Source organism: Syngnathus acus, chromosome 24, assembly GCF_901709675.1.
Source record: "Syngnathus acus chromosome 24, fSynAcu1.2, whole genome shotgun sequence".
Lineage (NCBI taxonomy): Eukaryota > Metazoa > Chordata > Actinopteri > Syngnathiformes > Syngnathidae > Syngnathus > Syngnathus acus.
In genome coordinates this window covers 256,841-283,814 of record NC_051108.1, presented here as the reverse complement: position 1 = coordinate 283,814, position 26,974 = coordinate 256,841, and the positions used below count along the sequence as shown (strand labels likewise).

Below are 26,974 nucleotides of genomic sequence, written 5' to 3'. Positions count from 1 at the left end.
TCATTGAACTCAACATGAATGTTTTGGAATGTGAGAGGAAGCTAGATGATTTATTTCTATTATTATTATTATTGTAATGAGCGATAAGAGTATTGAAATGAGTAATGAGGAGTTGTATTTCCTAATGTATGCCCGACTTGTTCTTTTAATTCAGGCACAGGGCTGGCCACCACAGAACACGTGACCAGGCCCCGTGACGTCAAAGGCAAAATGGCAGCCTCGCGCAGCAAATCGGTGTTGTTTGTCTGTCTGGGTAAGCTGCGCGCTTTTCATTTGAACGAGCACCCAAGGTCCAATTCATACACTTAAGGAGTATTTGAGGAAATCATCTAGACGCCTCTGACTGTTTAAGAATGGACGTGAAAGTTGTGAACTCGTGTTCAAACTTAGCGAAGTGAGAATTTGGCCATTCCTTTTTGTCTTAACGTTTTCGAGGGTGCTTTGAAAGTGGTCCAGCGGCCACCGGGTTATCTGGCAATCGGGTGAGTGAAGGAAGGAAGGAAGGAAGGAAGGAAGGAAGGCACATCAAATTGTTACTGTTGCACTTGCACTAGTCTGCGCCACCTAAAACCGGATGTGGTTTCACTGGATTGTGTTATCAGGATGACTCGAATTTACTGTCAACCCATGTCAACTCTTTCTTTGACAGGGAACATCTGCCGATCCCCCATTGCTGAGGCCGTCTTCAGGAAGATGGCAACCGATGCGGGTGTCGTTGACAAGGTACCACCGATATACCAAATATATATATATATATAAATATATACCGGCGTGAGCTGCACTTTACGAAAAATAGTGGCAAATAATATCTTGCATTTAACTAGGCGCAATGCAAACAAATAAAGCGGCATTGTATTGTTTCATTCAAAAATGTAATGACAACTCGTCTGAAAGACATGCGGCCAGCCGCGCGAGGCCAACAAACGGACGAAGCCTCGGGAGCTCGATCGTAAATTGCCCGCAAAATATTCCCGCCCGGTGCTCACGCTATTGGGAACCCGCCATTGGCTATCACCAATGCAAAGTCACGATCCAAGAAAAAACAACGCGCCGATCGCGAGTTCACGTCCTTGAAGTTTGAAGGAGGACTCACGTTTTGCCCCGCGTGCTCTCCCCCCGGCCAGTGGAGGATAGACAGCGCCGCCACGTCGACGTACGAGATAGGAAACCCGCCCGACCAGCGCGGCCTGGCCTGCATGCGACGGCACGACGTGCCTATGAGCCACGAGGCCCGGCAGGTACGACCCTCACCCGCCTTTGCTCTATCTTGTTGCAGTGGCTCATTGACAGCGGCGCGACGTCCGACTGGAACACTGGCTGCCCGCCCGATGCCCGCGGGCTGGCCTGCCTCAAGGCCCACGCCATTGACAGCTCTCATAGGGCCCGCCAGGTAGCCGACAGGCCGGCCAGTTTGCTGGCCACGTTGCCCAGATGCTTTGCTGCTTTGACTAGGTTTGACGCGGAACACGTTTGCTGCTCACATGAAAAGATGAGGCATCATTTTTGGCTCCTTTTTGTTTGAACCTCCGACTGGAAATGAGCTCGGGAGCGTCACGTTGGCGCGAGGCTGCCCCAGGAGCCTTTCTTGAATTGCGGCTGCCAAATCCCCGCCCAGCCTCGCCGCGATTCAACTCGGCGAGTCGGTCGTGACGACGGCAACGCGAAAACATGAGACGTCGCGGACAAAATTGCTCTCGGAGGCAAACGCGGCGGCTCCGGCGTTGACAAGTGGCTGCGGGCGCTGAATCACATGGCGGCGATAGGACGCGGCCGCAAATTGAGCACGCCGTCACTCCCCAGCTTGCTTGCATTTTCCTCACTTCAGCTCCCTCGTGCCCTCAGTGCGACCCCCCCCCCCCCCCCCCCCCCCCCCCCTTGCCGCTTCTGCTCTCCCGCTTCCTCCTCCTGGCCCGGTCGTCCTTCTGCAAAGCTTGTAATCTCCTCAAAGCGGGTGCGCCGAGCCCAGCTCATGTCCCCGTCCGTCCGCACGATTGGCTTTGACACCGGCTCTCGCCTTCCTTCCTTCCTTCCTTCCTTCCTTCCAACCTTCATTAAGCGGCCTTCTCTCTGTTTCTTTTCCCACACGTCCGTCCATATTTGCCGACCGCGCGGCGAGTAAACGGGCCCGATGTGCTTACCGCACCGGTCAATCGGAGGCCCGTCGGTGCCAAAACATCCATCGTGGTTTTCGTGTGGGATGGACGTTTGTTGCGAGTCGGTCGTCCTCGCCTATCGAGGGCGAGCGCTCGTCAAACAATCTGTTCAAACATTTGGAAAGGTTTTTTCACGTGATTGTTGTCATTGTTTGGCGACCGGTTGACGGCGACTCTTTGGCCCCCTCTATTGGTCAGCGGCCGCCAGCCGTTGGATCGGAAACAGCTTCTAAAAGCAGACAAATGTCTTTGTTTCCCTGCCGGTCGGTGCATTTTGATTTTTCTTTTGCACTCTGAGCCAAAGTGACTTGCGTTTGTCTCCCACTCGCAGGTGACCAAGGACGACTTCCTGAGCTTTGATTTTATCCTCTGCATGGACGAGAGCAATTTAAGGTGCGTAAGCGTGCTGTGGGCCATACTTTTGTCGCTCGCAAAAAATAAGGCAAAAGTTGCGTGCGACTGGGCTCCGTAGAGGCCAATGGCGGCTTTTAATGAGCATGTTCCTTCCTTAATCTCTTTCCAAAGTTCAGGCCACGGGGTCATTTTTTTTTTTTTTCGACTTTTAGGGATCATTTTTGAGATCACATGCCCTCGGCAGATCTGATCTGTAAGGAGCTTAGCGAGTTCTTTGGATGCCATGTCTATGCTCCTTGGGCAGTTTTTTTTCTTTTTTTTCTCAGCCCCTTTTTTCTTTCCCCGCATACTTTTCTCAGGAAACGTTAATGAGAAGCGGAGAACTTTTTTTCTTTTTTTTTTTTTGTCAAACTAGTGCAAGCACATGCAACGGGTTGAGTTGTGGAGTGTGCACGTGGACACGTGTTGTGTTTCCATATCGTTGGTGTTCTCTGGTCCGGTCACCAAAAAGAGCATGTCTTCTTTCAGTAACTTGAACCGTATGGCCGGCTCAGTGAAGAATCGCCGGGCAAAAATCGAGCTGCTGGGCGCGTACGACCCGCAGAAGCAGCTGATCATCGAAGATCCCTATTACGTAAGTAGAAACGCAGGCGCTCGCTCGGGAGAGGTGCGGCCGTAGTTGGGCTTTGGCCGTACGAAACAATCACAAGTGTTCTGAATGGATGAATCAATTCAATTCCAATCAATTCAATTGAATGACTGGGCTGCAAATCAAATGTGACAAAAAGGCGGCGACCCCAGACCTCGGCGTATGATTTGACTGGCTAAGTTTCCGCTCCTTCACATCTTCTTCATTCAGCGCAGGAAAAACGAGATTTTTTGTTTTTGCCTCAACATTGTTTGGAATCTTTGGCTTCCTCTGCCGACGTTGAAAGTTCTCCCCTTGCCTTTTTTACATTCCCTAAATAGGCGCACATGAATAATGCGACGAGCCGAGCGGAAAAGGGGCAAAAGAGTCGGCCGGCCCGTTGCAAAAGCCGCCTGAGCCTGCTCGCTCGCTCGGCGGCGTCTCGCAGGTAGCAGTGGTGTGACCCGCTTTGGTTGTGTTGTGTTTTGCTGCAGGGAAGCGACCGAGACTTTGAAAAGGTGTACGAGCAGTGCCGCCGATGCTGCGAGGCGTTCCTCCAGTCCAACTCGTAACGTGGCCTACGCAGTCGGCCGATTGCGTGGTGGTGGTGGTGGTGGTGGGGGGGAAAACCAACGCTCTTCACGTTTGTGTCTGAGCGCAGAGCCATGCCATGCCATGCCATGCCATGCCATGCCATGCCATGCCATGCCATGCCATGCCTGCCTGCCTGCCTGTGTGGAAATAAAACTAATTCAACTCGCTCATCTTGACATCTTTGTGACTTCAGGAACCAAAGAGATGCTTTGTTAGTTGTTGTTGTTGTTTTTTTTTCTTGCAGTTTACAGTCAAAAGTTCTGAACTGTCACCATCTCTTTCCGTGGCCTCGGCATGTGCAAAAATGTGCCAGTCCAAGTTAGCCATGTTTGTTGGAAGCCATGCAGGAAGCGGGCGGCTGTGAATCCTGAACAAGAGTGGCGCCAAAGTTAAGAGGAACCGAGCGAGCGAGCGCTGGAGACTCGCCAGCCGTTTTGTATCAGGGCGTCGTCGTCTTTGTCGTCTGCGATAGCCAAGATTGATTAGGTTCATGTTTTGACCAAATCCGCCTCCGCTCAAACGTGCTTTCTCATGCAAAAGTTGGACTTTTGGCAAACCATCTGGTGTTTTTCGTTGAATTGAACGGAGCCGCTCTCCAGACAAACGCGGAAGTGGCCTCGAAGGCCGAGCTCTCAATGTCGTTTGCCCTGAGCTATCTCTTCCTTTCTGATGAGCACCCGGTCAGATGATCTCGAGTGACAGGAAAAGCGGCCAAAATAGACTCGGTGGTATTTTGCACGCTACAAAAAATAGTTTTGGAACTTGACCCGTAGCCGATTGCGGTCGATTTTGGAAGTTCCGCCCGGAATGAATAGCGACCGGATGCCTCGAAGGTCCCGACATCGCGTCAGACCCTCGACGATGGCTGCCGAACGGAACTTCTAATTTGATGCCGGCGCAAAGTGATTCAGATGCGTGACCGAAAAGCAAAACAAAAATCCCATCCACAAGTGCAGCTGCGTCCGTCCGCGGCGACACGCTGCGCAACCATTTGCGCTGGCCGCATTCAAAGTCCCAAAGCGGAAGTCAAACATGACTTTTTGTTTTATATTATTAAACCAACGATATCATTTATTGAAATATATCTGTGTAGCGTGGGTTGAAGACAACGCGCACGAAAACCTTGAAATATAAATATGTTCCGTTATTCCCCTCCACGTTGAAGTCCGCCTAACATCTGGTGCAGGTGCTTGGGCCCGTTCAGTCCGTATCCTTTACGCTTCAAGCAGGCGGCCCATCCTCTTGTCCGTGTGAGATTCCCAAGAAGTCCGGTCACCTTTTCTTAGTTTTGAGCAGCGTACACTTGAGTTGAAGAACACTTGTTACGGCTGAGTTTAACAAACAGTTTTTCCACACAGCTCGTTCCACGTTGGAGGCACTTTTCGGACCGTTTGGATTGCAGAAAAGAGCATGCCGATTGTTCGTCCCCTTTGTCGTGTCCCTCCGGCCGACTTTTGGGGCGCTCCCGGTGGCGCTTTGTTCAGCAGCCGAGGCGGAGCGGCTGGCCCTGGCCCCGGCCCCGGCCCCGGCCCCGGCTGGTTGGCTGGCTGGGCGTTACACCCCCGTGCACATGGGGCTGCCGGCGAGACGCGTGAGCAGCCGCGCGCATCGTTTGAAATCTGCCGAAAGGGAAAGAGTCAAAGTCAAGAGGGGCGGGGCCTTAAATGACGCACACCTGACTTCAGAGCAACGGGTTGGCTTAGCTTACATGCGGCGATGGTGCAGTCCCGGGTCTGGTGGTACACGTGGTACACGTGCTTCCTGCACTTGGGGCTGAAGTAGAGCGGACCTGCAATGGCAACGTTTGTCAACATCCGCTGGGGCTCCGCGGCCGGCGCATCTTGTCTTACCTGTGATGTGCTTCAGGTATTTGTCCTTCCGTCCGGGGGAGGCGGCGGCGGCTGCTGATGCTGCTGCTGCTGCTGCTGCTGCTGAACAGGACGGGCCAGTTGACTTGTTCAATTCCAATCCTTTGGTTCACATAAGTGGTTCTCAAGGCAATTAGCCGCATGCAATTAGCTAGCTAACGATCCTCAACCCCCAACATGCCCCCCCCCCCCCTTCTGCTCGTCTTCTGCTAGCGTTTGCGGGTCGTTGGAATGCTACTTGCTTGACTCACCTGGCAAGGCCGCAGCATTTGAGAGCCAAGACAAGGGCTTGGTTTTACAGGGAGAAAGGGAGGCTCTCAAATGGCTCATTTGGGTCAAGCCAACTCGTGTTCTACGGGCGCGTTTTGGGACACGCCCTTTCCTTTCTGCTCTACACGGCAAGTGACGAGCGCGCCTTTTGGGCCCCCGAAACGTGAGCCCGAGACCAGACAGGCAGGCGTCTTTACTCACCGACTGGCCGATCCCTTCTGTCTGCTTTGGATCTGCGTAAATCTCTGTGTTGCCCGCGGGGGTTCACGGTCACGGCGCCGCTCCAGCGGCTCCGGCGGGCTTCGGCCGCCCGCGTCTTGGTCATCGTCGTGCTCTCGGCGCCGCGGCCGAGCTCCTCCACGCGCATCGCCGGCTCGGTGGCGCGCCTCGAACCCTGGCCCACGCTCGCTCTGCTCGTGGGTGCAGCGCCGACGAGCGTGCACGTGAGAAGCAGCAGCAGTCCCACAGAGGCGTGCGCACGCAGTCCCCTCATAGTTGTCGCGTTGGGCAGGCGGGCGGGCGAGCAGCGCTAGGAAGAGGGGGAGGTGGGAGACCTCTGGATAGCTGCAAGACAAGAGAGGATGAAAGTCATGTAATTTGCCATGACAAATCCTGGCAACACTTTACACAGCCGGATGAAGGCATGTGATAAAAACTTACGCAGATGTGTTTGCAGTCACATCAAAAATACTTAGAAAAAAAACCCCCCACAGAACCTCACGTTGACTAAAAATGAAGCCCTTAAATGAGCCAGTTAAATGCTTTGAGAGAATTTTCCAAAACAATCATGGGTCCATTTTGGCCAAAGTTGGGCTTCCGTGCGTGCGTGCGTGCGCGCGCGCGCGCGTATACCGTTGGCGAGCTTGTATTTTGAATGCAATTAAATGACGTTGGGGGGCTTCTTAGGTCCTTTTGATAAATGAAGCAAGTCCCCCCCCCGCAGGTACCGAAGCCCACAGTCACTTTGACTCTCTTTTCAAAAGCAAGCATAAGAAATAAAGCGTGATTAATGACCAAACCACGAGACATACCTGAATGTAGCTTTACAACCAAATGTAAATCCTTTTCTAGAAAAAATCCTTCTCGATAAGTCCGCTAGACGTCTATTTCAATCATTAAAAAGAGCCGCGGGTCATAAGTGAACCCTGACGGAGTGGACGCGCGTGGACCCCGGGCCACGGGGCTCCCGCGTCAGGGGCGCCTGGGTTCGGCGGTTGGGAAGCTGCCAACTCATTCAGCCGCGCTCGAGCGCTCACTTTCGGGGGATGAGTGCGCCTCGGCCTGGCTGGCTGGCTCTCTGGCTGGCTGGCTGGCTCTCTGGCTGGCTCTCTGGCTGGCTCTCTGGCTGGCTGGCTGCGTGGGTGACTCACTCCGCGGTGCCAGCGATGATGATGATGGCCTCTTTCTCTCCGCTGTTTCAATATATATCGATCTCGTGTCCCGCACCTCCCGTTTGATACTTCCACTGAAATTCCCAATCAGCTCCGATGACTTTGTTGGGATCCATGAATGGCGCGGTGACGCGCCGTGCGTAAAGGTTCTCCAAAGTCGATTACGCGCGGAACTTGGCCGCTCTCCGTTCCCTCGTTCCGCGAACTTGTCCCATCACTTGAGATGTACTTGGCTGCGAGTCGATGCCCCTCCTTCTTTTATGCGGGCGTGTATATGTTCCCGACCCAACCCCATTTCTTCATCCTCCTCCCTTTCGCAAGTGACTTCAAACTTTTCTGTTGTGTCATGTTTGCGCCTCCTCTAATGGACACCCAGGGTGACGTTTATTGAGTCGTCATTGTTTGATGGCTTTGTTTGGACTAAGATGTATCCATGGCGATTGGAGGACTTGTAAAGAGGATAGGCGGCTGTGGCTTGTTGGATTTTTTTGAACACAGTTCCAAATTATTATTTTTTTTCTTCTTCTGTGACGCCCGAGTGCAGATTTGAGATGTGAGCGTTGCAGGCTGGCAGTGACTCAGCTCACTTGTCAAGCGGCTGGCTGGCTGGCTGGCTGGCTGGCTGGCTGGCTGGCTCTGGCTGGCTGGCTGGCTGGCTGGCTGGCTGGCTGGCTGGCTGGCTGGCTGGCTGGCTGGCTGGCTGGCTGGCTGGCTGGCTGGCTGGCTGGCTGGCTGGCTGGCTGGCTGGCTGGCTGGCTGGCTTCCAGAAAGATGCTTCAACCTGTTTCTTGCCGCTTTGACGGCAGAGCTGAGCCTTTCTGACGCTATGTGTTGTGGCTTTGAATCTTCAAGCAATGCTTTGAACACAAACAGCGCAGCAACACAAGCCAACAATTGAATGGTATCAATGAAGAGGATATGCAACTGTGGGATGTTGCACCTGACGTGGCAGGCCATGGATGATGGATGCGCTGTCACTTTTGTTCCTGACTCGCAGCTTCTCATTGGGTTGGCTCTGTGCCCGTGTTGGCACTGAAGTCAGCGCATAGCAGCAGGTGCCATTTGAACTGTTGGAAGTTGTTGACTTTGACCCGGCCGGCCGGAGTTTTGAGGAACGCTTTTGAGGGCCAACCCTTTTGTGATTTGCTCCAAATTGCAAACGGTTGGATTGTTTTTTGTTGTTGTTGTTGTTGTTGTTGTTTTTTATGGCGGCGGGCGCTATCGAAAGGATGCGGCGCTCTCATGTCGCGTCGCTTTCTCTTGTCCTCGGAATCGGGAATGCGCTCGTACGTCTCCACCGCAAGTATGAAAGCCGGCTCGGTCTGTGTTGGCCGCAAAGCCTCGGTTAGTGAAACTTGAAAGCCAAATTGAATTGAGGCCTGTAAATGGTTTCAGAGACAGACAGGATTCGTTGCATGTAATTGGCGCAGCTCTCTGGCAAGCACGCACATCCGCACCGCAATAGTATTAGGGCGCTCGCTCGTGCCGTGACTCAGCCAGCCAGCCAGCCAGCCAGCCAGCCAGCGGCAGTCCGGCCCGAACGCATGGTCGCTCCTGTCTTGCTGGTGAATGTTTTGAAACGTGCAAAGTGCACCGTGCGTCTTCTTTGTCCCGTTGTGTTGTTGTTTTTTGGCCAGACCGCATTGATGGACTTGCGAGTCAGTCGAGAGGTGAAAGCGGCTACGCGAGCAACTCCAGGAGCATCTCAAGGCACACATCTAGAAGGAGGCAAAGAGGCCATGAGACCAGATATCCAAACGAGGCGCTAGTTGCTGCGCGCGAGTCACCCGCGTGCCAATCACGCGCCCGGCCATGACGAGGACGAGGCCCGATCAGCAGGACGCGTGAATCAAAGGGCGGGCGATCGATGCGTATTTTCTGGATGGCCTCCCGCCGTCTCGTCGTCCGAGCTGAAGTTAAAGGCTCACGTGGGCTATAGAAAGACAAAAAGCACACGTTTGGCATCTGAGCGAGGAGCCGAGGGAACTTGTTTATATGACGCCGACGTTGTTATCGGCCGCTATAGACAACTTTATTTCTTGCCGCCTTTCCACGATGGGCGGTCGTCCATCCGTCGCTCGGCTCGTAAGATTCCGCGCAGGGGTCGGGCGAGCGCCGTTCCTACGAAGCCGCTTGGGCCTTTTCCTCCTTACAGTAAAGAAGCTCTTTGGAACCTCTTATGTCATTCCCGGGAGGAGACATTGATAGCGAGCGCATTATAAGCCACGGGAGGCGTCCCGCGGGACCTCTGCTCTGCATTTGGATGCCGCGCTCAGCGTGCAGGGAAAACCAATCTACCTTTTGCATCAAATGCAACTTCATTCTCGCGTGAATTCCTTCCCAGGCGTCATGGACGGGCGGGTCATACCCCTTCTCAATGTCAAATCCTTCCACTCCTTTTTGTCCGGAATGGTCCGAAAGGCAAGCCGACGCGGCTAACGATGCACTTTAGGCGCTCGGCGACGCTTCTGAGGAAATTCTTGGCCGGGGAGCGGCGTTCCGCAGAAAAGCCCAATGGCTGCCATGAAAAGGCACTCAGCCTCTCGCTCGCCTGGCCGCACAAGCGGGCCGGCTTGCTGGCTGGCTGGCTGGATGGCCGGCCGGCCGGCCGGCTCGCTCGGGTTACACTTTGGCCATTATCCAAGGCGCCGTCCGTCCCATTTGGAGCCATTGCGACTCATCTCAGTACTCGCGACCTTTGCTTGACACAAAATCTTTTGTGAGTGTGTCATTGTGTCATTGTGCAATGCGCATTGTGAAGTCTGATCACTTTCTTCTTGTCCTATTGGCGGCTACTTTGGCCTTCTTAATCTCAACATTCCATCCACAGTTAATGTAACGTGAAATAAGCCGGCAAGCGGGCCAGGTTGGCTAAGACGTGCTGTGCTGTAAACCACAACACAAACAGCGGCAGTGTGGGGCTTTTTTTCACGAGCTTAGCGGCTGTCTTACATATTTTGCACAGATTACTTAACGGGTGACTCAAAAGTCGTGATTCCGGACAAAAGATGGCGTGCGGTAAGCGGCCCGCTCTCCGTGCGCCGGGGGGGTTCCGATTTCCCGTGGCGTCGATAACCCGAGCCGGCGCGTCCAACGGGAAACGCCGTCATCGGTTCCTTTGCAAAAGCGTGAAAGCATCTACTCGCTACGTTGTCAGCGGGGTGACCTCGCCGACGTCATGGAGGCCATGGGCCTCCTCTCTCGGTCCATAACTTGTCCATTTGCGCCATTTTGGCTCTTTGTTGTGAGTCCGGGAAAAGCGTTAAGGCCGCTTGTTGACGTTTGCGTTTTGCTCTTATTTTCTTTTGGCCATCTGGACGTCTTCAAATTGTTCAATAGTCTTCAATAATTTCTTCACCCTTCTCTCTCTGGCTGGGAAAAAATGTTGAAGGAAACAAGAATGGTTAAGAACAACAAGAAAGGAATGAAAAGTGAGGGGGGGACATCGTCTGCGTGCGTGCGTGCGTGCGTGCGTGCGCTGGCTGGGCGGCCGGTGGGGATTTACGAAATGGCTGGAGCGAGGCTGCCTTTGTGATCGACACAGAAAAAGCTGGTGCGTTACTTTCCTGTTCAGATAAGAGCGGCCGTGATGTACGGCCCGTTTTATGCGCTCGGACGGAACGATGATTTATTCCAGTGAAATCAAGTCCAAGTCAGAGGAATGGAAGTATGTGTGTGTGCGTGTGTGCGTGCGTGCCAAGGGCAGGCGCGAATCAACAAACACGCCGTCCATCTAGCAGCGGACACATATCAAATGATTTATCGGTCCTGGCGGCCGGCGTTGGTGGCCCGTCGCCAAGCGGGCCGGGAATCCACTATCAAACCTCTTTGCAGTTTCCCCATCCGGACTGGAAATTGCAGCGACGGGCGGGAAAATGAAGCTTTAAAGTAGCTTTCGCGAACCCGTCGTCGTACGTTTGGAAAAATGGCAAGAATCTTACCGAGCGCTTTGTAATCCTTCCCGGAAGGAAGCATTGGCTTTGGCTTTGGCTTTTTTTGACAGGAAAGAAATCGCCTTGGACGCAATAGGCGCCGGCCGGGTCCGCTCTGCGCTTAAGTCAACGCGGGCCCAACGGGCCGGGCTCTCGTGAAGAAGGCGAGGCAGAAGCAACAAAGCCATAAACAAGGCGAGCGCGGCGAGCGTGGCGGGCGACGGCGGCCTGACGCTAGCCAGACGCGCGCTAGTGACGGATGGACGACAAGCGAGGAACACCAAGGCTAAACAAAAGTGACGGCCAAAGCGCCGCTTTCCAGGCTTACTGGACAAATTGGGACAATCCGTCAGTGTGCACTCGGGCCGGTAAAGACACTCGCAGTCCATGAATCACATTTTGGCGAGGGGGGGAACTTTAAAGAATGTGACCATCAAAGTGCGTCGACGTTGGCAAACGACTTCATTTGATGTTGTCAGCAAGCGACCGACGCTGACCTTTCTGAGAGCGACCTCTCTCTTGGTGCAAACTTTCTGCCGCGTTGGAGTGCTGCCCTCTGCCTTCGGGAAAACGCAAGAACAAGCAGCAGGGTGGAAGTGGGGCTTGGATTTTGGAGGGAGGGAGGGAGCCAGACACCAGAAACTTCTTCTCTCCACGCCCTCTTGGCCCTTCTTCCTATCAGGTGTACTTTGAACAAGCCCGTGTTTGTCTCGGGCGGGGCAGTGAGGCAAGGCGAGCGCTGCTGCGGCGGCGCCGCGTGTCGCAAGAGACCAGCATTCGCTAACGTGCTCGGGCAAAGCATGGGATCGTGTGGAATCCCGGAGAGCCCGCAAAAACATTGCTGAAGAGGACCGAGACACCATGGAGAGCGCCAGCGAGACCTCCAGAATCCTGGAGAAGGGTCCGGACTACCTTCGCAAGCAAATGGACCTGGAGAGTGAGGCGAAAGGGCCCGCCGCCAGCGCCGTGGAGCGACTGGCCGCCAGCAGGCCCAAGTACGTGAAAAGCCAACAGGCGGTCAGCGCCACCGGCGAGGCGCTCGTCGGGCCGCCGCTCGTCGACCCGCCGCTCGTCGGGCCGCCGCTCGTCGGGCCGCCGCTCGTCGGGCCGCCGCTCGTCGACCCGCCGCTCGTCGACCCGCCGCTCGTCGACCCGCCTTCCGGCGACCGGAGCTCGGCGCCCCCCCGAGGCTCCCCGCAGAGCCGCTCCCCGACGCAGGTGCGGCGCTCCAGCTCCAAAAAGCGCCCTGACTCCATCCTGCTGTACAGGCAGAAATGCGAGCTGCTGAGGGCGGGCGGCGGCCAGCGCAAACATCACATCACGCGCAAACTGCTTCGGAGCTCGGCCAGCAAACCCGTCAGCGTACCCGAGGCGGCCGAGAAGGAGCCCGACGGCGCCGAGGAGGAACTCGGCGCGCCTCGGCCTTCTGCCGCCGGGGAACACCGCTCGAGCACCAGGACCCCGACGCCCGAGAGAAGGCGGCGCGGAGCTCGCGCAGCGGCCCCAAAAGAGGCATGTGCTCATCTGCTGAGCGTTCCCGCCAGCAGCAGGGCCAAAGGGGTGGCTCGATCCCGCTCGGACATCAGCTCCAGGTACTCCAAGAACTTTGCCGACTTTGACGCCTTCTTCAAGTACTGCGGCCTGGACGGGGAGGTGGTCGAGTCTCTGGGTAAGGAGAACTTCTCAGCGCGCTCGGACGAGACGGCCGTCAAGCTGCGCAGCGTCAGCGTGTCGGCGTCGGACGACGGCTTCTCCCGCGACGGCAGCGACGGCCTGCAGGAGGAGGTCCTGCACGAGAAGATCCGCCAGGGAACCTCGGTCATCGAGCGCAACGCGAGGATCATCAAGTGGCTGTACAGCTGCAAGAATGCCAAGGAGAGCGGCAAGAAGTTGAGAGACCTGGACTGAACTGAAACCGGCTTCCACCGGGGCCTTTCCCGGCTGACTTTGGGTGCATGCCCAGGACTGGACCGGACCGGACCGGACAGACCGGACTGGGGATTGAGAACAAATTAGCCCAGGTAGTTTCACAGATGGACCTGCCTGGAGCTTGTGAAACTGCATAACATAACGTTGATGCGCACTGGAGACCTTTCACAAGACTGACTGTCATCCCAGACAAGTCCTGTCCTGCCCTGCCCTGCCCTGCCCTGTCCTGCCCTGTCCTGCCCTGCCCTGTAAGAGAGATTTCAAATGTACCACCCACAGGCTATTATTTGGTCCCTTGTTTTTTATATTGATTGTACTTCACTTTGAACAAATAAGTTTTGCATTCCATCATGTGCTTCTTTTTTCACGTTTTCTCCCATTTTGCCAGGTTTCATTTTGTTTCTAAACTCCTGCAGGTCATGTTGCAGTTGTTCCTACGATTGATGGAAGTGGAATTAACAATTGGATTAAGATGGGTAAATGTTCAAAGCCCAAGTCGCAAATGTACGACCACCCGCTGAACTCTGCACTCTTGCTAATATTAGCACTCTTGTGAAAATCATGGTGTCTTCATTGTTGTTATTAGTTTGCATTAGTACTAAATATGAGAACACCCCCCCCCCCATTTTGGACAAGACAAAACAAAACAAAACAAAACGGTAGGACGTGCGACAACCGCTGTCACGTGTGGGGGCGAGAAAACAGAAAGGATTAGAAGGCGGGCAAGCAGAGATTGACAGCTCTGTCCGGCCAATCCCCAGCGGCCGGCGCTCCGAGAAGCAACCTGGCTAACTATGCGCGCTTCGACCAATCGGAGAGGAGGTGGGCGGGCGGAGCTGCACGCCAGCCTTCCGCATCTGTGTTGACTTCCGTCGTCAATATTACCAGCAGCAGAGCGAGGAGAAGAGAAAAGACAAGAGAAGACAAGACAAGAGAGACGAGAATAAGGCTCAGAAAGCAGTTGGCCTCCTTTGGCAAGGTTAGTTCAAGCATCCTTTCTGCTTAAAACCATAGCGTTGATGGTGGTTAACTATCGTTAGAAAAGGGTTGTTTATTCAATGGAGGCGAATGTGTCGCTGGCAAATGTCATGTCTTCTTTTACCTTCTGTGTCGAGTTTTCGGTTTGAGAACGCCACGCCACGCCACGCGTATTATCTTGGTAACGTGATGAGTCCCATTTTGGCTTGTTGTTAACTAACGTTTGCCATCGTTGTCCAGCGCTTGCTCACTCTTGCACTCCCTCCGTTCCCCAGCCAGCCAGCCAGCCAGCGAGCGAGCGAGCGAGCGAGCGAGGATGCCTTTCTTGGGCAAGGACTGGAGGTCGCCAGGATGGAGCTGGACCAAGACGGAACACGGCTGGAAGAGGATCATCTTCTACGGCCACGACATGGACGACATCCACCGGGAGATTGAGTAAGAACGTCCATTGGCCTGGAAAATCAAGTTTGTTGTAGCGTTTAGCCATGTTCAAATGCTCGTTCCAGAAAGCCGCGCTTGCGGGCTTTTTTTTTTTTTTTGCTGCCTTTCCTCTCTTCTTGAAAAGCAGAATAGCGTCTGTCGGCCGGGGTGAACAAAGCAGTCACTGCAGCGTTCTGTCATCCGACAGATTCCCCTGCGGTGACCGAGACGATGAGTTTGCGCAAGACGTTTGCCAGTTGGCCAGCTTGAAAAGGAGAAAGGACTTGTACAACCACAAGACCAAGTCTCAGTGTGAGTTTTTGCAAAGAGCACTTTGGATTTGCCGGCCGTCTGCCATGTTTTGCGCCTGTGCAGTTGTTTTCAGGGACAAGTGGATCTACGTGCAGAAAGGCAGCACAAAAGAGGTCTGTGCCGCCATTTGAAAAATGCCCGCCTGCCCGCCGCAGGCACTCGAGTAATGCCGCTGTCGTTGCGCAAGCGCAGCGTCACGGCTATTGCACTCTGGGAGAGGCGCTGAACCGCCTGGACTTTTCCAGCGCCATCCACGACTTAAGGAGATTCAACTATGTGGCTAAGGTGAGCGAGCCAGCCAGCCAGCGGCCCAGCCTGGCACGTCCTTGATTGTGGCCCCTTCGTCCTTCTTTCGGCTGCCCCTCTCCTTTCTGCCCCCCCAGCTTTTCCAGCTGATAGCCAGATCCCAGCTGACCTGCTTGAGCGGAGCAGCCCAGAAGAACTACTTCAACATTCTGGAGAAGATGGTTCGAAAGGGTGAGAAGGCGGCGGCGGCCGTGTGGGTTCCTGCTGCGGGCTCCGCTAAGCGTTTTGCTGCGCGCCGCCAGTGGTGGAGGACCACTACAATCCGCGGCTGGTCAAGGAGCTGCTGCAGGACCTGAGCGCGGCGCTGCGCACGCTGACGCTGCACGTGGGCCGATGCGTGCTGGTGGGCAACGTGGACGTCTGGCTCCGTCGACTAGACAACATTCTCAAGTGGCAGCGGCAGCTCAATGACTTGCACATCCCCACGGTAGGCATACGAAGGGAAGAAAAGGGGGCCCGGGGGTCGGCTTCGGGTTACGAGCACATCTCATGGTGCGTCGTGTACTCGTGCGCAGCAAATGCGCTCGGGCGTGTCGTTCAGCGACCTGCCGCTGTACACGCACAACAAGATCCTGTACAACCTCTCGGACGCCTGCGACATCATCAACCTGGGACAGGCCACGCCCACGCTGCACGTGCTCAGCGAGAACCGCAAGCTGTGGAAGCGGCTGTGCCATTTCCACTTCTCGGACAAGCCGGTGAGAGCCGCAAACGACTTTGGGTGTTCCGCCGCTCCTTCCCTTCCCTTCCCGCTGTTTTTCAACGGCGTCTCTTCCAGCACCTCTCTCGGCATTTGGTCCTCACCAAGAGCGACGGCGTCGACTGGAAGCTGATGTACTTCACCCTGCACAAGCGTTACCCCGTCAAGGAGCAGTACGGCGACACCTTGCACTTCTGCAGGCACTGCAGCGTCCTCTTCTGGAAGGTAACGAGGAAAGGCTCTTCTCTTGCCATTTATCGCCCTCTTGTGACCGCGGGGTGAAGTGCGTTTTTCCCTCCCCCCGCTCCGGTCCGAATGAGCCGACCGACCGCCCGCTTGTTTTGACAGGACTGCGGCCACCCGTGCACGGCCAACGACCCCGACGGCTGCCTGCTGCCCATCTCGCCGCAGCACTTCATCGACCTCTTTCGCTTCTAGACGCCCGCCCACCCGGCCCCGCCCCCCCGTAGCGTCCCAAGCCGTGAGTGTACCAGATCCAAACCTTCTTTACCTTTTGGGCTCAGAACGAGGCGCGCTTGAAGATGCGGCGACAGGAAACAATCCAAGCCCTGTGTGTAAATATCCATGTACAAAGTGTCTTTTAGAGCGAGTTGATATTGACCCAATTGTGCAATTGTTTTGTGCTTCATAACGGAGCACACGCGTCTGTTGACACTTATTTTGTCACTCAGTCGCCATTAAGAGTTGTCAAAGGGAAATGTTATTTATGGCCGTTGTGGAACTTTTGTATCCGTCTTGCAACTTTTTTGTAATCTTTCTTCCTCTTGTGCGTCTTTCCGGGGACCAGCGTGACTAAACCATTAAATGTTTACAATCAGAAAGACACTAGATGGATGGATGGATGGATGGATGGCTGCCCGCCCGCCCATCTTCTTTCTTTATTAACTCTGGCGTTGGAAAGTGAAGAAGCGCTTCAATCTGCTGCTGCTGCTGCTGCTGCAAGATGACCAAAATGGCCTCTTCCACTTCACTTTTCCTTTGATCAAATGAAACCAAAGGAAAAAAAAGAAAAGTCAGTGTCAGATACCCTTGCAAAAATCTGCTCTCTATTTTCTCTTTGTCTTTTTCTTCAAAAAAACAAGTGTGATGCCTGAGTTCTATAAGCGTGGCATTCCTTTTGATTATGAAAGCCCTGGAAATCCTTGTGGGAACAAACAAAATGAATGAGGAAATCATTTGCTCGATTGCTTCACGGCACTCGACATGCATGACACGAGAGCCAGCGCAGCGCGTACGGTACGTCGGCTTCCGTTTTCAACGGGCTGACTGTTCTACGACAAACCTGGCGTCACAAACGAAAGGAAAAAAACGGATGCCTCCACGTCCAAAGCCAAATATGCAACCAACGACGAGGCACTCTAAAGGGGCCGCAAATCACCACTCCGCCGCCTTTGGCGCTCAAACTATTCCTTGTTGGCGTCTGTGACTGAGAGAAGGTCTAGTCTAGTCCAGGCCTTGCCAGGCGGCGTCCGACAGACTCTTCCTGGGCATCCTGCCCATTCCGGCCAGCCTGACTTTGGCGCGCGACGTCCACTTGACGGCGCAGGGGGGGCTCCGAGAGGGCGAGCGTCCGTTTGGGCCGGCGCCGTGGTCCCGCGCTTGGGATGTCTCCCGCCCGTCCGTCTTTTTGGCGGGGGAAATGTGTCTCATGGTCATGGTGACGCTTTCCCAGAAGCAAAGCGCTTTGTCGGGCTTCTCGCATTTCTCTTTCTTCGGACACCTGCAAAGAAACCATTGTCATCTTTGGACCGTCCACCTTGAAGATCCCATCAAAGCCTCAACCTTGTGGTGAGGTGAGCTGAGACTTGTCTGAAAGTTTGCACGTTTACCCCGGGCGCTCCGCCAGCTTCTCTCCGGTCAGCAAAAAGTGTTCGTCGTCTTTGGAGGACAACATCTTCTTCTCCTTCCTGTCTTTTTTGGACATCGTCTTCACCTTGGCCTCCTGTCACAAGAAGACATTTACAGCCGTAACGTTTCCAACGCAAAAAAGAACATTTGACCATTTCCTTTCATTTTGTTGTCCTTTTTCCAAATGGCTTGAAGCAAGCACGCTTGACCTCTTTGAGTCTTTTCGTGTCCTCCAAAGCATGTGACGCAAAACTACGGCACACAGAGTTCTTTCTCAAGCCTCGGTGGACTCGTAAGCGGCGAGATTATGGAGCAATCTTGACGGACGCTCTTGCTTTTGTCTCCGCTTGGCTCTTATCAAAACATTGGGATGACGCCGAGGCCGCCGATGACGCCGAGGCCGCCGCTTTTGTTTGCGTGTGAAGAAGTCGCTGCTGAGGCAAAACAAATCCAATCGTGCCTAGCAAAGGTCCGCTGAAGCCAAAGTTGCATGGCCGAGTGAAAGGCCTATTTTGGGCCTCCCTTCCTCCCTCTTTCTCAATGTCTCAAAGAATGTTGCCTTTCCTTCCCTTCTCCAGCCCAACGTACAAACAAAGTCAACAGCGTCGCCTCCACCCGACCCAACATTGTGTGTGCGTGTGACAGCAAATTCCAAATTGCGGTTTTGAGCGATTCCGAGTCAGCCTTTTAAGACAGCACGCGCAACGGAGCTAGATAAGCACTCGCTTGTGCTGATGTTAACTGATGGACATGTTTACAGATAAACACTGGCGCCGCCGCCGAGCGGCTCTGCTTTTGCTCAGCTTCTCGGCATTTGACAAGAACGCCACGTGCGTGCGTGCAACCAGGTCCACCGCTCGTGCTCTGTTAGCGCCTTTGCTGCACTGATTTTTCGTCCAGCCGTAGCAAAGCTACATTTTCATGTAGCTCTGGCGAGATGTTTACGTGACGTTTGCATTAGAATCTGGAAAGATGTCGCAAAAGCTAAACTCGATGCTAATGCTCAAGCTGCCCGAAGGAATTAAATGGAATTTGTTGTTTACCTTGGATACGTGCGTGATGGCTTCCTCCTCTTCCTCTCCTTCCACGTCTTTGTCCTGAAATGCACACGTGTGCCAGTTGAGACAATTGCACCCCCCCAAAGCAAACACGTGTGTGTGTGTGGGGGGGGGGGGGGGGGGGGGGGCGACTCCGTTAGAGCCCGAACCAAGTTATAACCTTCACAACACCGAGCGAGGGTCTCTGCTGATGACAAAGGTCCGTCCTGTTTGTTTTTGTCAAATCCACCGCAATGGCTTCAAAGTGGCTTACGCTGGAACGTCTGCAGGAGAGCAAATGATGGATGGACATCCCGTTGTCTATCTGCCAATGTGGTCCAGTGTCGCGTGGTGGAGGAGAAGCAAGAGTCATCCTTGTCTTCATGTTGATCAAGTGTGACCTCCCCGGCCCCGCCCGGCCCCCTCCTTGGGAAAAGCTCCGACTTGTCCTTGTGACTGAGCGAAGGCCCGTGGGATTTATTCACCTCTCAGATCGGAGCGGGAATCCAAATTCCCAAGGGAGAAGCACGCCGGAGAGGTCCGGCCTGAGAAAGGCAGTAAAGGACCGTCCGAGGGTTCAGAGGTTCTATTGTGCAACCTTGGAATGTTTGGACAGACGGCCGAGATGCAAAATGTCCACGTCAGAGCCGTAGCGGAGGAGCCGCTCGTAAATACGCCAGGAAAAGCCAGTGGCATGAAACCAAATAAGATTAGATGGAGTCCCAAAAGTGTTTGTGGGTTGAAGGTCATGCCCCCCCCCCCTCTCGCCATTCTCACCACACTTTGACATAAAGCAGCTGCTGCAGCTGCTCGCAAACTGCGGCTGACACGGAACCTTTCGGGGCGCTCGCTCGCTCGCTCGCTGCCTGCCTGCCTGCCTGCCTGCCTGCCTGCCTGCCTGCCTGCCTGCCTGCCTGCCTGCCGTCTTGTGATTCCACTTTGTTCATTGACTTCAATTTATCATTGAAAGGTGTCCTTAAGATAGTCCGCTGACTTGGAGCCATATTGAATCAACTCTAGACAAAATTGTCAGCCCTGGAATGTCTTGACCACTTAAGCAGAAAAAGTTGACAAGAGTCCAAACAGCGAGTTACCTTGTAGCAGTGACGGAAGTGCCAAGACATGTCGTCGTCCTCCTCCGGCGCCTCTTCCACCAACGCTTTGCTCTTGCTTCTCCGGAACATGGCTCCCTCCACTTGTTGGATCACAACAATATCACCGTGAGACCTCCCCAAACGTTCCGACTCTGCGCTTGCATCCAGCTATTGTTCATTCACAAAGTTGAGTGCTGCTCGTTTGGCGTGCGTGCGTGCGCGCGCTGGCTGGCTGGCTGGCTGGCTGGCTGGCTCTTTACGTGAGCACCTGGGCTGGCTCCTCCTCCTCTCTCCCGCATCCCCCTCGCTCCCGCTGAAGCGCAGAGAGTTGCAGTCATGTGCTCGAGCAACAATGTAACACTTTCCCGTGACGTCAGGCACCTACCTCTGCACGGACGGAGCTCTGTGCATTGTTGTGTTTTTTTCACTTTTCTTTAGCCGTAGTTGACCCGCAAGCGCTCAAGCGCAAACTTTGAACCCAATCGATGCCTTAATCGCTCGATCTGGGCGTTGACGGAAGGCCGGCCGGTGAGCTCGCCCCGCTGCCGCGCTGCCCCGCTGCCCCGCTGCCGCGCTCCGGTTAAGACGGCTCACCTGACTTTCAGTGGCCGTCGCCGCGTGCGCTTACAGTAAGTCGCTCAGGAATGCGGATGAAATCCAAGCGCCGGCTTTTAAGGAGACCTTTTTAGCTAAGCCAGAGCGCGTGTTCCGTGGCGGCCCGCATCTGGCTTTCAGTTGCACTGGATGGCGTTGCGTTTGCATTGGCGGCATCTTCGCGCCTTCCTTCCTTCTTTCTCTCGTTCGTTCGTTCGTTCGATGCCGACAGTGGCGTCTTTGTTGAGAGGAACAAGAGCCTTCTCCACATGCGAGCAGCCTCACAATGGAGCCAGCCAGCCAGCCAGCCAGCCAGCCCGCCCTGTTTGCGGGCCTCACCTGAGCAAGAAGCTGACGGTCACAATCCGCAACAATGACTTTGACACTTTGCATTTGCCCGCAACTGCCGCCATATATTTTGGATACATCCCAAAAAAAGAAAGCTATGATTTTTACATTCACTTTTACACACAAAAAAAACATGACCACTTATCCTAAAATAAACACACACGTGACACACTTTCTGTAACTTCCACTAACAACCCAGACTAAACAAGGTTTCTGTTTTCCCCCTTCAGAACTCTTGAATTGCACAACTTTGGAGGCATCCGATGAAACAACTTAGTCCAGCCACTGTGCATTTGCTAGGATTTCTTTCTGCTCCATTTTTCCCATTCGCAAGCAATCTAATGTTTGGAAACATTTCGTATTTTTCTTGTTGTTCAGTGTGGCCGCCCGAAACCTCCCTCCGTGGCCCGTTTTTGCATCCAGACGAAACGACGGCTAAGCACATATTTCTGCTGTTCCTTATCAGCCTTTAAACAAACAGATAAGTTGCGTCAACTGACCTTATCGGCGTTTGCGACACAGCACAATCGGATCGGAAAGCGGCAGCGACCGACCGACCGACCTTTCTGTGACCGTAATCACGTCACGGCGACACCGTGTCAAAATAGGCGCAGGCCAATGTTGACGTTGGCAAAAAGAAAAGCGTTTTGCAAGGGAATCTAGTTGGAAAATATTTGTCTTTGTTTTCGTTTCATTAGTGAGTAGCAGTGGCAACGTTTTGCATCGGGGCAAGAGGTAATGTCCCATCTGAGCCAGCAGATGATGCTGTGGTCAACAGGTTTACTTGCTTTTGACTTGTATACAGGTTACTTTCGAGCGTTGGAGCCATCCATTTTCTGAACTGTACAATATTTTCCCTTTTTTTAAATCAAATTCCTAATATTCCCAGAATATAGGAATTTTTTTTGTAGGACTATTTCCCAAATCTTTAGTTTTGGAATATGACATTAAATTTGAATTCTTTTTTCAACGTCAGGGTGAGTGACCTCTAACCTGCCGCATGTCAGCGGATGTTTGCTAAGAGGATCTGGCCGGCCTCCTTCCCGGCTAATCTCGTCCCAAAGCGTTGATTGACACGCCTGGTCACCGCTACGTTCCTACGCTAACAAAAACACAAAACACTTTCCGCTCAGCTTCTTTGACGTGGGCGACTTTTCACTCAGATATCGCCCGGTTCAGGTCACCACTCAAGACGATAGCAGTCGCCCGTTGTCGTCGTTGTCGACTAATCTCATTCAGCGTGTCAAAGTGATATGTGCAATCATCTCATGTGCAGGTTTCTGCCCCCCCCCCCCACGAAAAAAAAAACAATTGCAGTCGCCCCAAAAATATTACATTTTGCTTTTGTGGCCCACTGAATCTAATAGGATGATGTTTCTGTTAGCTACTTGAAATTGTTGTCATCTAAAGTTTTCATGTAGACGATAGAGCCAGCAAATTCGGTGGCAGTACTGCCGTCGACGGTCGCCATCCATCGACCTCGTCCGTCCCTCTTGTTCATCTGAAGAGCCGAGCGGCAGGCTTGCAGTGCAGCGTCAGCTGGCGAGAGCTGTAGCCGGACACGCTCACCCCCATCAATCCCAGCAGGAACGCCAGGCGGGGCATTGCCGGACCCTCCCGGCTCTGCAGGACCGCCTGGGTCTGAAAGAGAAAGTGATGACGGCTGAGTTTTGCTCAACGTTTGACAAATTTCACTCATGAAACATGATTAACAGTCTGGACTCAACATTGGGTCCCTCCCAAAAGTCTGACTTTTTTTTTTTTTTTTAAATGCCAATTTCCACTTCAAGACTGATCCACGTCCGGCAGGTCACGCACACGCACCTGGAGGTATCGAATGTATCCCGGGGTCAGTCGAGGGATGCGGAAGAAAAACATGCCTGCTCGTCCCCGACTGCTTCAAACGGGCAAAAGTGCTCTCCCTGGCCCTCAGGTTCGGTTTGTGTGTGTCCAAAAGGCACACTCGCCTCGTCTCCTCGTCTCACATTTGCACTGCAGTCACTCACCTGGACGGGTCAGGTCGTCCAGATATATACAGCGTCATTGCGTAAGTTGTTCACATGCGTGGCGCCGATGAACGGTTCGTGTGTGCAACGGTGTCAGCGGAGGATTAGGCCGGCCTCTGGATTTAACGCACATGGGAGAGGTGGTCCAAAAAAGCCACTCCATTACACGATCAGCACAGAGTGACGTACATATGGAGCCCAGCTATAAACTAGTAATAATGATCTGGAAACATTACATAACAATACTCACAACAAGCATAGACTATTTCTTTACCACTGATGCCGCTGCAGTTTAATGATGAGCGAAAACCAACTCTGTTTATCCTCATTTCAGTATTATACTGCCCCCAGGTGGCCAAAGCGTGTACGTTGGAAAGAGCAGCAGCAGCAGTAAGATGCTCAAGGCTGTTCAAATCATTTCAAATATTTTTTCTCGGCGGACTGTCCTGTCGTAACAATGAAAACAGTTCCAGTGTTTTGAGGGACGGTTTAGGATTGCCCGATTTGGCCATTGCCAAATAAGGATTAGTGCAATCCAGAACACAATGCACCTGAACGCTAATCGGTCCATGAAGACAACGTGGAGTTCAAACTTCAATTCGTAATTGTTATTCTGAGGGTGAAGAAAAGCCACGTGTCATTTTCTTCCGAAACTCAACTTTTACACCGTAATGGGAATGTTCACAAGTGTTTTATAATTTATAATTTTCTAAATGAAACGAAATGACTCCCCGAACATATGAACTCTTGTACCAGGAAAAGGTGACAACATTCTTTTAGATATTTACAGATTGTAGAAACGTGACATAATTCCTTCATTAAAAAAAAGTTTTTGTAAATGGATGGATTTGAAAGACGATGAACGTTGTGGCCAATTAGGTTTTTCAAACAGGCAGGCAGCGTTGGCGGTTGCTTCTGCTACGACGTCATCATTTGGCGCCTGTGTGCAGCCAAAGGACCCCATCGGAAAGCGAAAGAAACAAGAACAGGAAAGCTACCTTGGCTATCCATGTGAAACGCCGAGCGATTGTTCCAGTAACTATCCCGAGAACGCTCCATTTGTTCAGCGGGTCGTTGAAGCCCGCACCGAGTTGACGTTCTATCGCTGAGAAAGTGACTGACGCGGAATCGGTCAAAGTTAGCCGCCTGTCAATGCTAATGTATGTTGCTAACAGCTCAAGTTACGCACTTTGGTTTGACGGTAAATCGAAAAGCGCGCCTCGCTCGCAGAAATATGTTGGATTTGAGGACTTTTTAAGTGTGGTGAGATAAACGACGCGCTCTGGCTCGTCTTGTTAGCGTGTCGAGCTCTGTCTCAACTCTGCAGGCTCCTGTCTTAATGATTTCTTTGACACGACACGGCACTGCACTGTCGCTCCGTGCTTGTTGCTTGCTGGCCGCCGGAGCTTCCAGCCAGCCATTCGCCAGACAGAAATAATAATAATAATAATTTCGTGCAAACTGGCCCATAATTGTCCATTGGAGTTTGCTCGAGCAAATTGTATCGCCGCTGTATTGTTGGACCACGGATTTCGCCTCCTTTGAGCTGAATCTCAAACGAAGACTCCTTGTTCTGCAGGAGCCACGATGAAGAGAAGAGTCGAGGCCGCTCCCGGCTTGGCTGCGAAGAAGCGCACTGACCCCAGCAGCTCTGATGAAGAGTCCAGATTGTCCAGACAAGGTAGGCTCATGCTCCTCGCCCATCTAACAGCGGTTATTTGCATCAATTGCTTTCCTTTCCAGACTCCAGCCAGAATGATTCTCTCAGCGACCAAGAAGAGCCCCGTGCGGGATTCTCCGTGCCGTCCGTATCGGCGCACGCCGGGGACGCGGACTCGCCCCCGCAGGACTCCAAGTTCTCCATGTACAACAGCGTGTCCCAGAAGCTCATGGTAACATTTTAGAATGCAAGAACTGTGCAAGAACTGCAATGTGTCTTGGTGAGAAATGTTGCACTGCTTTCCCAAACGAGTGCAACATTCAAAGCGAGCAAGAAGAAGACTTTGAGTCTGACCCAAGTTGTTGTTCGGCAGGCCAAGATGGGCTTCCGCCAGGGCGAGGGCCTGGGCAAATTCGGCCAGGGCCGTAAGGAGATTGTGGAGGCGTCCACCCAGCGGGGGAGGCGCGGTCTCGGCCTAACGCTGCGGGGCTTCCAGGGGGAGCTCAATGTGGACTGGCGGGATGAACCCGAGGTAGCGCGCCACGACTTGAAGCCTTTGGTGACGGGGTGAAGTCGCCCACGACGGCCCACGCTTTTTGTGTTCGCATCTAGCCCGACGCCACGGAGAAAGTGGACTGGTTCCCCGAATGCACCACGGAAATTCCCGATGCGGATGAGTTGAGGGACTGGATGGCGGTGGGACCGGTAAGTACGTACTCGGGGAAACCTTTCTGGGGTGGACCCATCGTTATTCCTCCATTTTTGTTTCTTACAGAAAAAAATGAAGATTGAAGACGAGACCCAGTTTTGCAGCGAAGACCTCTTGCACACGCTTCTCAGGTGCAAGGTGAGGCTGAAGGGGAGCGGGCGGGGCGGGGCCGGCCGCCCGCCCGCCGTTTCCCTCATCCAGAGCAAACATTCCGACCCATCATGGTTGCAGACGGTGTTTGACGATCTGGAGGGCGAGGAGATGAGGAGAGCGCGCACTCGCTCCAACCCCTACGAGACCATCCGGGGAGGCGTCTTCCTCAACAGGTGCGTGCCCAGCGCGCCTTTTGCAGGCTGCCGTCCGTCACGCTAACGGTTTGCCGCATTTAGAGCGGCTATGAAAATGGCCAACATCGACTACTGCTTCGAGCACATGTTGACCGACCCGAAAGGTCCCGACGGGGTGAGTGCGGCTGCGCGCCTGCGCCACGTCTCGGCGGCGTGGCGTGACGCTGACACCCGTCGCTCCTGGCGTAGAAGTCTCTGACCCACGACAACGGCAACGAGCTTCTGTACTTCGGCGACGTGTGCGCCGGGCCCGGCGGCTTTTCCGAGTACATCCTGTGGAGGAGACGCTGGCACGCCAAAGGCTTCGGCATGACGCTGAAGGGGCCCTGCGACTTCAAACTGGAAGACTTCTACGCCGCGCCCAGCGAGCTCTTTGAGCCCTACTATGGTAGGACGCTAGCGAGTGCGTCTAAAACGGTTCCACCCAAAAGGAGCTCCGGCCCTTTTGGAAATGTTGGGTGGCCACGCGCACGCGGTCTTGACTTCTCTGCCGTCGACGTGCCCCAGGTGAAGGCGGCGTGGACGGCGACGGCGACATCACCCGGCCGGAGAACGTGACGGCCTTCCGCAACTTTGTGCTGGACAGCACCGAGGGGCGGGGCCTGCATTTCCTCATGGCGGACGGGGTGAGTGACTGGCATGGGCGCCAGTGTTGGCTCGGTCGGCCCGCTCTCCCCTGAAGCGTGCGTGCTCTTGTGTCGTCTTTGCCACGCCCGCCAGGGATTCTCTGTGGAAGGCCAGGAGAACCTTCAGGAGATCCTGACCAAACAGCTGCTCCTCTGCCAGTTCCTCACCGCTCTCTCTACACTCAGGACAGGTAGGTGGGCCCGCTTTGTTGAGCCATGGCCATTGAGGCCCCGCCGCTCCACCTTGTTTCGACTCGTTTTGAAATGAAACTTTGTCTTTCTTTCTCTTCGAGGCGGCCATTTTGTCTGCAAGACCTTTGACCTCTTCACGCCTTTCAGCGTAGGCTTGGTCTACCTACTGTACCTCTGCTTTGACCGAATCACGCTCTTCAAACCCGTGACCAGTCGGCCCGCTAACTCTGAGAGGTACGTTATCGGCATGTCTTGGGGGGGGGTCAGATGGTAAACGTCACGACACCCCATGGGGCACGACCGGCCGGGGGTTCTGTCGCGCCAGGTACGTGGTGTGCCGAGGTCTGAAGCCCGGTTCGGAGGCCGTCAGGGAGTACTTGTTCCGAGTCAACCTGAAACTCAAGCAGCTGCGCGACACCGAGCTGGACGTGACCGACGTGGTTCCCCTCGCCATCGTCAAGGAGGACGCCGACTTCTACCACTTCATGGTCAACTCCAACGAGAGGTGCCAGCCCGCACCCGTCTCATCCTTTGTTGGCTTCACATCTTTTGTCCTGACTGAAGCGGTGCGGTCTAATGTGTCCCGCCAGCCTGTGCGCCGTCCAGATCAAAGCCCTGGCCAAGATCCACGCCTTCGTTTTGGACCCGTGAGTAGAT

The 26,974-nt window shown here is 53.9% G+C and overlaps 7 protein-coding genes and 1 long non-coding RNA gene across 17 annotated transcripts in view; 5 read left to right on the top strand and 3 right to left on the bottom strand.

Moving 5' to 3' along the window:
- Nucleotides 1-78: 78 nt before the first annotated feature.
- acp1 (acid phosphatase 1) lies at nt 79-3,899 on the top strand. 2 transcript variants are annotated; one of them, XM_037244508.1, is made up of 6 exons: nt 79-253; nt 650-723; nt 1,277-1,390; nt 2,485-2,546; nt 3,036-3,141; nt 3,630-3,899. In XM_037244508.1, exons 1-6 carry the CDS (start codon nt 211-213, stop codon nt 3,705-3,707), a joined length of 477 nt encoding a protein of 158 aa, XP_037100403.1. In that variant the 5' UTR covers nt 79-210; the 3' UTR covers nt 3,708-3,899. The 2 variants fall into 2 exon arrangements, with proteins under 2 accessions (XP_037100403.1, XP_037100402.1); XM_037244507.1 differs by lacking the exon at nt 1,277-1,390 and adding an exon at nt 1,125-1,238 and having other exon boundaries at nt 113-253.
- Nucleotides 1,556-20,131, bottom strand: si:ch211-225h24.2. Of its 3 annotated transcripts, XR_005096619.1 has the most exons (5): nt 18,923-19,492; nt 18,748-18,801; nt 17,686-17,798; nt 17,200-17,576; nt 1,556-1,567 (listed from the first exon to the last, which is right to left on the bottom strand). XR_005096619.1 is itself a non-coding variant. In XM_037244502.1 (4 exons), exons 1-4 carry the CDS (start codon nt 19,923-19,925, stop codon nt 17,300-17,302), a joined length of 534 nt encoding a protein of 177 aa, XP_037100397.1. In that variant the 5' UTR covers nt 19,926-20,131; the 3' UTR covers nt 16,720-17,299. The 3 variants fall into 3 exon arrangements, 2 of the variants coding, with proteins under 2 accessions (XP_037100397.1, XP_037100396.1); XM_037244502.1 differs by lacking the exons at nt 1,556-1,567; nt 18,923-19,492 and adding an exon at nt 19,836-20,131 and having other exon boundaries at nt 16,720-17,576; XM_037244501.1 differs by lacking the exon at nt 1,556-1,567 and having other exon boundaries at nt 16,720-17,576.
- Nucleotides 4,756-7,008, bottom strand: LOC119117882 (ALK and LTK ligand 1-like). 4 transcript variants are annotated; one of them, XM_037244503.1, is made up of 5 exons: nt 6,899-7,008; nt 6,069-6,431; nt 5,580-5,660; nt 5,438-5,518; nt 4,756-5,348 (listed from the first exon to the last, which is right to left on the bottom strand). In XM_037244503.1, the coding sequence occupies exons 2-5, from the start codon at nt 6,358-6,360 to the stop codon at nt 5,284-5,286; spliced, it is 519 nt and encodes a 172-aa protein (XP_037100398.1). In that variant the 5' UTR covers nt 6,361-6,431; nt 6,899-7,008; the 3' UTR covers nt 4,756-5,283. The 4 variants fall into 4 exon arrangements, with proteins under 4 accessions (XP_037100398.1, XP_037100399.1, XP_037100400.1 ...); XM_037244504.1 differs by having other exon boundaries at nt 5,580-5,657; XM_037244505.1 differs by having other exon boundaries at nt 5,580-5,654.
- fam110c (family with sequence similarity 110 member C) lies at nt 11,108-13,681 on the top strand. Its single transcript, XM_037244500.1, has one exon. It carries the CDS (start codon nt 12,052-12,054, stop codon nt 13,096-13,098), a length of 1,047 nt encoding a protein of 348 aa, XP_037100395.1. The 5' UTR covers nt 11,108-12,051; the 3' UTR covers nt 13,099-13,681.
- On the top strand, nt 13,811-22,927 carry fbxo25 (F-box protein 25). Of its 2 annotated transcripts, XM_037244499.1 has the most exons (11): nt 13,811-14,098; nt 14,409-14,532; nt 14,726-14,829; nt 14,893-14,942; nt 15,022-15,114; nt 15,213-15,306; nt 15,378-15,562; nt 15,651-15,833; nt 15,914-16,060; nt 16,184-16,316; nt 22,199-22,927. In XM_037244499.1, the coding sequence occupies exons 2-10, from the start codon at nt 14,414-14,416 to the stop codon at nt 16,271-16,273; spliced, it is 1,065 nt and encodes a 354-aa protein (XP_037100394.1). In that variant the 5' UTR covers nt 13,811-14,098; nt 14,409-14,413; the 3' UTR covers nt 16,274-16,316; nt 22,199-22,927. The 2 variants fall into 2 exon arrangements, with proteins under 2 accessions (XP_037100394.1, XP_037100393.1); XM_037244498.1 differs by lacking the exons at nt 13,811-14,098; nt 22,199-22,927 and adding an exon at nt 14,256-14,370 and having other exon boundaries at nt 14,407-14,532; nt 16,184-16,926.
- The window catches only part of coq8aa (coenzyme Q8A, genome duplicate a), a 27,087-nt gene continuing 19,720 nt past the window's right edge, over nt 19,608-26,974 (top strand). The window contains exon 1 of one of the 2 annotated variants that reach the window (XM_037244486.1): nt 19,608-19,621. The gene's annotated coding sequence lies outside the window, so the exon portion shown is untranslated. Of the gene's footprint in view, nt 19,626-26,974 lie in introns of both variants that reach the window. The other variant, XM_037244485.1, reaches the window with a different exon arrangement.
- On the bottom strand, nt 21,165-23,106 carry LOC119117887. Its single transcript, XR_005096620.1, has 2 exons — nt 22,602-23,106; nt 21,165-22,418 (listed from the first exon to the last, which is right to left on the bottom strand). It is a non-coding gene; the product is annotated as an uncharacterized LOC119117887 (long non-coding RNA).
- The window catches only part of cmtr1 (cap methyltransferase 1), a 5,517-nt gene continuing 2,244 nt past the window's right edge, over nt 23,702-26,974 (top strand). The window contains exons 1-14 of one of the 2 annotated variants that reach the window (XM_037244477.1): nt 23,702-23,818; nt 24,363-24,464; nt 24,527-24,675; nt 24,817-24,975; nt 25,056-25,148; nt 25,219-25,290; nt 25,384-25,478; nt 25,542-25,614; nt 25,689-25,887; nt 26,007-26,125; nt 26,220-26,316; nt 26,419-26,551; nt 26,643-26,822; nt 26,908-26,964. In XM_037244477.1, coding sequence (XP_037100372.1) covers nt 24,371-24,464; nt 24,527-24,675; nt 24,817-24,975; nt 25,056-25,148; nt 25,219-25,290; nt 25,384-25,478; nt 25,542-25,614; nt 25,689-25,887; nt 26,007-26,125; nt 26,220-26,316; nt 26,419-26,551; nt 26,643-26,822; nt 26,908-26,964 — 1,520 coding nt within the window. In that variant the 5' untranslated portion in view covers nt 23,702-23,818; nt 24,363-24,370. Of the gene's footprint in view, nt 23,944-24,362; nt 24,465-24,526; nt 24,676-24,816; nt 24,976-25,055; nt 25,149-25,218; nt 25,291-25,383; nt 25,479-25,541; nt 25,615-25,688; nt 25,888-26,006; nt 26,126-26,219; nt 26,317-26,418; nt 26,552-26,642; nt 26,823-26,907; nt 26,965-26,974 lie in introns of both variants that reach the window. The other variant, XM_037244478.1, reaches the window with a different exon arrangement.